Source organism: Lates calcarifer, linkage group LG24 (genome assembly GCF_001640805.2).
Source record: "Lates calcarifer isolate ASB-BC8 linkage group LG24, TLL_Latcal_v3, whole genome shotgun sequence".
In the NCBI taxonomy this organism is placed as follows: domain Eukaryota; kingdom Metazoa; phylum Chordata; class Actinopteri; family Centropomidae; genus Lates; species Lates calcarifer.
Window position 1 is genome coordinate 8,731,824 of NC_066856.1, and position 9,577 is coordinate 8,741,400.

The 9,577-nt window shown below is 40.0% G+C and overlaps 1 protein-coding gene across 1 annotated transcript in view; it reads left to right on the top strand.

The window, feature by feature from the left end:
• relch (RAB11 binding and LisH domain, coiled-coil and HEAT repeat containing) overlaps nucleotides 1-8,519 on the top strand; it is a 32,877-nt gene extending 24,358 nt beyond the window's left edge. The window contains 6 exon segments of the mRNA XM_018701984.2: nucleotides 2,747-2,810; nucleotides 2,905-3,043; nucleotides 3,166-3,282; nucleotides 4,922-5,010; nucleotides 5,640-5,710; nucleotides 7,132-8,519. Of these exon segments, the coding sequence (XP_018557500.1) occupies nucleotides 2,747-2,810; nucleotides 2,905-3,043; nucleotides 3,166-3,282; nucleotides 4,922-5,010; nucleotides 5,640-5,710; nucleotides 7,132-7,252 (601 nt within the window). The 3' untranslated portion in view covers nucleotides 7,253-8,519.
• The last annotated feature ends 1,058 nt before the right edge of the window (nucleotides 8,520-9,577 follow it).

Here is a 9,577-nt window from a genome sequence, read left to right on the forward strand (position 1 = left end):
CTGAGAACTATCACACTGAAACAAGTCTGTACCTGTCAGGAGCAAATTCAGCATGAAACAAACTTTTGAAAAATATAGTATAATCATTTATCAGTCACGTTGGTTTCAGGTTCTGAGATGCCTTTATTACAGCCATAACCAATTGTCATAGTTTTTAGTAGTCTGAAATTGCTCCTGTTCAGGTTAAGGCTTTGCCATGGGGTGGTTCATCAGTACAACCACTGTTGACACTAACAATGCATGTCAGCATCATCAGTCTGCAACACTAATCCACGCCAGCTCTCGTTGCCTCATCAGTCCGCAACAGTAACCAGTCCTCAGCCAGATTTATGTGCGTGCAGATTGTCGGCATGCGGCAATAGTACAATCCCAGCATGCTCATCTGTAACCCCCTCCCCCCTCCTCCTCTTCCTCCCCACCCACTGAGCTGAAGCAGGGCCCCTCCTCCAGACCGACCAGCCAGCTAGTGGCTGGTTATCTTCTCCTCTGTTTCTCTCTCTGTCTCTTCTCTATCATCCCCTCTACCTTTACCTCCTCCTTTCACCTCTCTCCTGCCTCCCTCTATATTTCCCTTCCTCCTCCTATCTCTGTCTCCTCCCACCCTGCCTCTCCCTCTCTCTCATCTTGCTGTGTGATGAGTTTGCAGTTGGTACTCCGAGGCATGAGTGAAGCATTAGTAGATCGCCGGGCGGCTCCGGCCCTTATAACTCTGTGCAGTGGGCCTGAATTGTGAGTCAATCAACACAAGAAAACCTCTCTAAACATTGTCATTTTGTGGGCTGCATCCTTACAGTGTCTTCCTAGAAATCTGTGTCTCTGAGCTTGAATGAGCACTAAAAAGAACCTCATGACCATGTGGCACCAAAACCCTTCAGTACATTGGAAAATTTAGCTGACGTGGCAGCTTCTTTAACCACCACAAAAATTCACTGGAAAAGGAAGCAAGAGCCTGTAGACGCTTGCCTCTTTTCCTGTATCTGTCATCAATATACACACAGATTTGAAGCCACAGTGACTGGCTAAATATTTGAATTTGGATGAATACCTAAATCACCCCTTGTGCAGGACATATTAGTCCTTTTCATTGCACTATAAACAGGAGACAGTTTTCTTTTTGACCATGTTTTGATAGTAACTTAAGGAATTTAAAAAAAAAAAATCTTTTTAGCTGCCAGTGTGCACCCATCCTCTGTGTTTGTGATTAGACACAATGATGAAATTAGTGGTGACACTGTTGGAATGCAGCCCTTTTCATCTCATCATTTTCTGTATTGAAATACACGTTGATGGGTACATACTTGTCCCCAACTTGTATATTCAAAAAAATATAATTTGAAATCTTAATACATATTCCTTATTTTTTGTAACCTTTAGGATTTTTGGCATTATATCGTTCACATATCTTGATATGTCCACAATCAGCAGACTATAAAATAAAAAATGAATGCTTAGAGACATAATAATAATAATAATCTTTTGATCTTTCCTGCTACTACTGACAGTGGAATGATTATCTAATCACACTACCAACACCCCATTAACCCCGCTTATTGCAGTTCATTATAACCATTGATTATTGTTTTTATTATGCATTATTATGTTGTTGTATATTTTATCACAGATTTTAGAATTATTGATCCTCCCCTAAAAAAAATAAAAAGTGGCTGTGCCCCCATTATCTTCTGGATTGTTAGCTTTCAGCCTTAGTTAGATAAGCTGTTATGTTAAGTTATAAAGTAGACATAGGACTATATATATCTAATGTATTAAATCTAGATCTGGGTCAAATATTACTTGCATTTTTTTTGCTATTTCCATGTTACTACTGAATCCAATACTAAGACAGTTTTGAAATGTAGTTTTATGTGCTTTTATATCTTTGATGGATCAGGGTGTACCAGTTGATTGGCCAGATTTTAAGAATTGATAATAACTGATCTAAGTAGATCATTGGTTGGTATCAGTAGTATTAATAATAATAATGATCTGTTATACATTGACAGTTCTTTTTGTTTAAATTTCACAGCCTACAATACAAGAATTTCATACAATAATTTATGCAGAACGCCAGTACAGTTTGTGAGAAACCACCTCAGTCGTCACTGTGGTTAAGAGATAAGAGATAAGATAATCCTTTATCAGACCCACAGTGGGGAAATTTGTGGTGTTAAAGCAGCAAAGCGGATTGTGCAATAGCAAGAGCATCAGTAAGAAAAAATAAGTAAACAGAACTACTAGACAAAATCAATAAAAACATTGAAAACAATGATAATAATAATAATACATTACCCCATGTCATTACAATGTAAGGACAATATTTGTATAAAACCAAGAACATATTTAGAATGAAGCAGTCCTACTTCTTTGTGGTTCTAGTATGAATGCTGAATGGGCACACGATGTGTCATTGCAATAGAAAATGAGTCATATGTGTATAAAGTTTTCTGTTAACATTTGACTCTGTTAGTAGCCTTGTTGTTAAAGAATCTGAAAACAACCTAAGGAAAGCTAATTGGTGCCTCTATGCTAATGGCATAACCACAGGCCACTGGAGTTATCCTCACGTGGTTAAAACACAACAGTCAGGTGGTTCAAACATTTTAATATAAATCTCACGATTATTTGCAGTAATATTTGACTCATTCTGATTGTTGTAATTGTAACGGGGAACATAAAGAAAGCCTGAAAGACTGGTTCAATGACTATGGATGGTAAAACCATTATCTTGCTCTCCTGCTGATTTTAGCTCAGTGAGGATATCCACTATTCCTGCTTTTGGCACAATCATGGAAACTGTCACACAAAAAGAGGTAGGAAAGAGTAAATGTAATATACACACAATTTCAATCAATAGCTTTACAATTCTTAAAATGTATAAACTACTGTTTCTTTCTGTTTGTATAGTTGCTGGAGCGTGTAAAAATGCAGTTGGCATCATTCCTGGAGGACCCTCAGTACCAAGATCAGCATTCTTTGCACATGGAAATCATCAGGACGTTTGGAAGAGTTGGTCCTAATGCAGAGCCACGATTTAGAGATGAGTGTATGTAAAAAAAAAAAACAAGTTTCCAACGTTGAACCAGATCTGTGTTTTTTCTCATGTTCTATTACTGTGCCTCTTATGTTGTCCTCGTGTGTACTAAAAAAATCTTCCTCCTTTTTTAGTCGTGCTGCCACACCTTCACAAGCTGGCACTGGCTAACAACAGCCAGGCTGTGGAGAGCAAGAGGATTGATATCGCCACCCAGCTGTTTGAGGCCTACAGTGCCCTCTCCTGCTGCTGTATCCTTCTATAGGTGGTGTTTAATGATTTGTGTGAATAAGGATATATACTATGCATTCTGGATTTACTTTATAAGAGCGATGACACTGTGAAACCTAAGAGGAAAATGTGTAGTCCACATTTTCTGGGAGGTCAGCATTCTCATACTTTTATAACTACTGTACTGTATGTATTTCCAGAGCATTTACTAGAAGTCTGTGTCAATGTTGGCATAGGTTCAGGGTTAGCTGTCGTAACAGTGAGTCAGTGGGACGGCCGTTTGAATAACCGGTAAAAATGCTAGCTGCACTGGTCAGAGGTTCTCCTTAAAGGAACGTGACTGTATGATTGTGTGCTGGTACGTATCAGCATGGCCCCCATGTCTTGAGTGTGTGGTTCTGTGTGTGTGTTGGCAGAGCGTGCCTGTCATTTGGCAGGAGGAGAAAGGGAAAATAAGCTCTCTCCATTTTGGGGCTAGAGGTAATTACAGGGTTGCTTAAGCAAAGGAAAGGATGAGAGCGGGAGAAAGAGCGTGAGAGGAGGAAAGGACTGAACATCAGCTTCAATCCCTGGTAACAGTTCCCAGGATAGGTCTCACATTTACATTACCTCCGCTCTGTCTCTGCCATCCCTCTCCTCTGTCACTCTGTGATTCTTTCTTCTTTTACTATTTCTCCTTTCTCACACTCTTTTTCCTCTCTCCACTCCATCTCTCCTCTGTCAACCACACCCCACCCACTTCCAGCACACACACACACACGCAAAGAGGACAGCTGGTCTGGGGTTCATTCCTGTGGATCTTTGTCAGGCTGTGATTTCACAGTGCAGCAGTGTCCAGGAGGTATAGCCCTAACCTCAGAGGCTTTACCTCCCACTGCACTTCTTTTTTTTTTCTTGTAATCAGTGTGACAGGCTCTGAAATTGTACATTCCCATCTCTAAAAATATAGATTTTTTTTTCAGTCTGTGTCCTTATAGCTCCATTGGCTGTGACAGGTGGCAGAACACATGCAGTAGTCTTAAAAACAAACTACCCTTGTGCTGAAAGTATAAGTTTGTGTCACCTTTCACTCAAGAATGTTTATGCAATCAAAAGAAAATATTTGAAAATCAGTTGTGTTTTTAGCCACCGGCAGATTTTTTAAAAAAAATATTTTGATTCATTCTGAAGTAAACTCCCTATCCGGTAATTCCTGGAAACACTATCCATATTGTATTTTTATAACTGCTTGGCCTTGAAAACATCAGCTTTTTAGTTTATATGTCTATATATGTAGTGAGAAAAACAAGAATATCTGGATAGAAAAGGCTGCTCTAAGAACAACACATAAGAGGGTTACTACAATTTACAAAGAGAGTTTTGTCTTTACTAAAAATGCTTTTTTTTCTTAAAGCACCCATCAGCGGTTCTGCTGTGTTGGTTTATATATTCAGCTCTATTCAGTTAAAATAGGTTACATTTTCTATCTTTTTTCATTATTTTGATTCCTAGATTTATCTTAAATTTTAAAATAGTACCCATCCTTGGCCTTCTGGAGCCTGCATGGCAGCCCAAATAATGAGAAGTTACACTTATTTGTGATCCTGCATGGTGCTTTGGAATGACTGGCAATTTAAACTTTTAATAGTTTTCAGTTCCACTCCTTAACTTCCTGTGCAGTCATTTCTGAGGAGGTGATGGTCAACCACTTCCTCCCTGGCCTCAGGTGTCTCCGCACCGACATGGAGCAACTCTCTCCCGAGCACGAGGTCAGGAGGCATGCAGACATGCGTGCACTCTCCCGTACGGGGGGGGAGGGGGGGTTTGATGTGCTAACTCGGACACTCAAAATGCACACATGCATGCAAAAATCCATCTGCGTGCTCACGCACTGACTGGCCAGACTGTCTCCTTCCCATCTCTTACTCCCAAGGGATCGCACACAATAATGGCAAAGACAGACAGTCTGACTCTACCTCTTTTTCAGATACACTCATACACACACCTCTGCCATATTTATTTGTGTCTCAGAATCTCACGCGATCCATTTCATGTGAGCATTTTCCCAAGGTGACTAACGATCAGCTGACTCTTTTCCTCTCTGCACATCCACTCCGTCTGTAAGGTCTACATACTACATTCTAAGACGGGGAATATTCTCCAAACTGGAAGTTCACTCAGGACAACATACGATTACATATAGGCCTTTATTTTATCATGACAGAATTCGAACCACACTACCTGCTTCTGTACCACTCGAGTACTTGCATGCTGTGTTGTATAGATGGCATTGTATTCCTAGAAGAAATCTTTTGGTAAATCATGACATTTGCTCAACAAAGACCTCTTTGTAAAGACAACATTCCAGAATAGCCTGTCTCTGTCATATTTTCCACAGGTGATTCTGAGTTCTATGATTAAAGAGTGTGAAATCAAGGTGGAAAACCGAGGAATGGCAGATGCACAAGGGTGAGAACAAATAAACATTCCCATTCACAGAATCACTTCTTTGGAAATGATTTGCGAAATGCTGGTTTTTATTGCATGAGACACCGTGTCAGGAGGGAGTGATGGCTTTTAAGTGGTAGTCAAGAAGAATGCGGAGGGGGAAGAATTAATCCTACTGTAAAGAGAGGAGTCACTAAACAGTGCTGGGACCAGGCCCGTGTTGTGGGTTTATCCCCCAGGGGAAAGGACATAAGAGTGTTGGAACCACAGTCATTATGTGGGTATCTTCACAGAAAGAGTTGAGAGAGTTGTGAGGAGAGCTGGGACACCAGCCATACTGTGGGTGTCTTTTAAAAGATCTCTCTCCCATCTTGTTAACATGTGTTCAGGGCTCATTAAAAAGAGAAATGTGTGTATGTGGATGTAAGAAGTGTGTACACGTCTGCATGTGTGTGTGTGTGTGCGGGCGCGCATAAGCTCACTTGTGGGTGTGTTCTCCCAAGTCCTCAGACCCTGAGCTTGTGCCGAGAGATTTTTGTTCCTCTTTCATTTTGGCCTGTCAAGCCTTTCTTCAACTTCTCTCACTATAATTGATAACTTGGATCTTTATTTCCACAGCATGTATCTTTTAAGAGGCTTTGAAGAATATAGGTTTACATAGTACTTAAGCCTTGTTTGATTTATTACTTACATCCTGCTATGAAATGTTATGGAAACCTTAATATTTTGTGGCCAACACAGCTTAGTGACCCTCCTGTCAGAAGACTTTTTGAAGTTGCATCACATAAAGTTGGTATAATTGTTTGCATTTTTATTGTATGTATCACTTAGTTCTGATGTTTAAGCCACAATACTCCAGTGTATTCAGCGTTTTAGTTTACTGTGAAAATGGGGACCTATCATACATACAAGTAACAGACAAAATACAAAACCATACCCAGTTCCCAGGAAGACTGGGCCTTCATGCCACAAGACATGAGGCATTTTGGTAACAAGTTCTTGGGCTGTTTTCACATACTAGGGTTTATCTAGAAGCCATGTGATAATGTTTGCCAGTCAACAGTGTCTAAACTCATGAAATTTATTGGCTTTAGGCTGATGTTGGTGGTAAGATATGATGTTTGTCCTTGTGTTGAGTAATGGGGCAGCTTGTCAGACTGCTGCAACTGTTCCACTCAGTCTTAATAACAGCTAATTCAAAAGAGGAACTTGCAGAGCCGTTAGACTGTAAAAATGAGGAGGGGCTGGATTGGCAAACAGCATTTCCCTCTAATGAAGTGAAGGATGACATAAGTTTGTCAACAGAAAGAGGATGATTGTGGTTTTTTTCTCTGCACTGTTTGTCTGTCTTTCAGTGTATGTATGTTGATAAAGCAGAGATATACCTTGTTGCTTCGTCATGGCCAAATTCAGCCTTTACATTCTGTGTTTTTTCTCCATAGCTCCATGTCCATTGCCTCCAGTCTGGTGGGTGAGGATGCCAAGACCAAGTTCCTGAGCAAGATGGGTCAGCTAACCACCTCCGGTGCTATGCTGGCCAACGTCTTCCAGAGAAAGAAGTGATCACATTTGACTGATCACCCCAATTAACTGACGAACCCACTGCTGTTTTTGGGAGCATTTCATTTTACTGGAAAAAACATTGGTTCAGCTTAAAATACAAGCAGGTTAAGTGTATTGTTTATTCAGTTTGAAGAAATGAAAGTTTGCTGAAACCTGTGTTGTTTTAAAATTCCTCAGTGCAGTATGACAACCTGCTATTTAAAGGTGAACAGCAATGTTTTTTGCAGTGAAAGCTGAGGTTTTCCCCTCTGCTCATTTTCCCTCTCTTTAATTCTTAATCATGACGAAGGCGTCGTCAGAGACCAGAGGTTTGCTTTTATGAATCAGTGTTGTTAACATTGTCATTTCAGAAAAAAAGAGGAGAGAGGGGGGAAGAAATGGAACAATGTTGGGATTCACCCAAAATGATAATAAGGGACTTGTTTCCTGGACATTTCTGGACTTGAAAGTATCACCAAATTCTATTTCATTTTCAGTGCAGCACTTCTTGTTTCAGAAGAGTTTCTAACATCACTCAGAAACAAAACTCTGGGCAGGAGCTGCTGGATTTCAGTTCGAGTTTTAAACGCCATTTTGGGGCAAAAGGTTGTGAGACAGTTGTATTCTCTTGCATTTGTGAGGAAAATTACACTGAAGGATTGAACCACAAAATGGCTCTCAATCTGTTAAGAATGCCTTGTACAGTGTGTCTGTACGGCTCAGAAGTATCGCCTACTTGAAGCTATAAAAATGTCTTGCCTTTTTTCTTCAAGGTCTGTCTCTCGTTTTTGTTTTGATAGCTTCTATTTTATAACTTATTTATGTCTTAATGAAGAAAAAACATACTTTATTCCAACTTCCAAAGAAATTTGCACTTCACTTTACTATTTTGTTCTTTATTATATATATATATATATATATTTGTTTTAAATGGAGAGTCTTATACATAATGAACATTATCACTACTGTTAATGGACTTTTTTGTTTATCCGTTTTTGGCAATGTGAAGTTGAAGAGAACACTGATCATAATTATTCCCTCTCTGTCCGTTGCATCTTGTCTCTCTGTGTTGCAGTGTCTCTGATAATTGTACTTTTCTTTTTTCTAAAGTGGGTATTTGGTTCTTTTTTTCCTCTTCTTCTTTTTTGGTCATTCTTTTTGGATATGCTCTAAGAGAAACAGTAAATAACTGTATCATACACTGAACTGAAGAGGATGGTACTCATTATGTATATTTGAAATTGGTGTCATGGTGTAATAAAAGATGGAGATCAGTTGTGTATTTAAATGTACTTCTGGTAGCTTAATTGAACATGCTTTTAGACGTTTTGACGTCTGTGTTAAAACATCCCGACTTCTGATTATGGCTCAGAGTGTCGACAGGTGTTGAAGGCAGTAAAACAAAGCAATCTCACAGAGAAACTCTCACTCCCGCCGCCCCTGCCACTCACGTCCAACCCTTTGATGTGGCCTATTGTCTGCTTAGTACAACAAACCAAAGTCCACCTTGCGGGACATTCCCAACAACGTACCCCAAATAGATACAGAAATAAAGTTCTGCCCTCAAGATTACATTATCTCCTATTGTTATCTATCCTTTAGAAAATCATGACACCTGATTTCGAAGAAGCGTGCACCTGTCCTCAGGTTGACCGCAGGAATTTATCAGGGCTATTAAAGCACAAGCAGTCTCTTGGTGACAAGAAAAACGAAGTGACGTAGCAGAATATGTGTTTCAGTGTTGTCAGTAAGAGGTTTTGCACCTTTCTGATTAACCTGCAGTGGAGTACATTGATTTGTATTGAAAATACTAAGCAGTCAGACACTCATTTTGTGGTTGAACATTATGTGAGTTAGCTAACACCCATTGATAAAGAACAGTATTTGCATATTCAGGCTTAATATTCAACCATCATCGCTGATAACCTGCCAGGTGGACAAATAATTTTTACATGTCAGGGGTGGAACTGGAAGCTGTAGAATGGCGTGTGTTGGCTCACTTCAGTGCAGGCGTGCATGTGTACCTGTAGATGTGTGTGTGTGTATGTGTGTGTGCAGAAACAGATACCTGATATATGTCATTTGCATTGAGTGTGAATAGTGCTGCTGTTTGTGTGTCAAAACAACCTTCTGCTTGCCAAGACCCATGTTTGGTTTTTGAAGCGTGGCCATGTGGGGGTCACGCAAATATGTGTACATGCATGCTCATCTGGGTGTGAACCTATATTGCTCTATGCGCATGTGTGCGTTGATGAAAATTTCTTCTGGTGTTTTGTTTGTGTGTAGAAGTGGCGTCAGCCGGCAGCTCTTACTCACCTTGGTGACTTGGGTGACTCACAAATCACA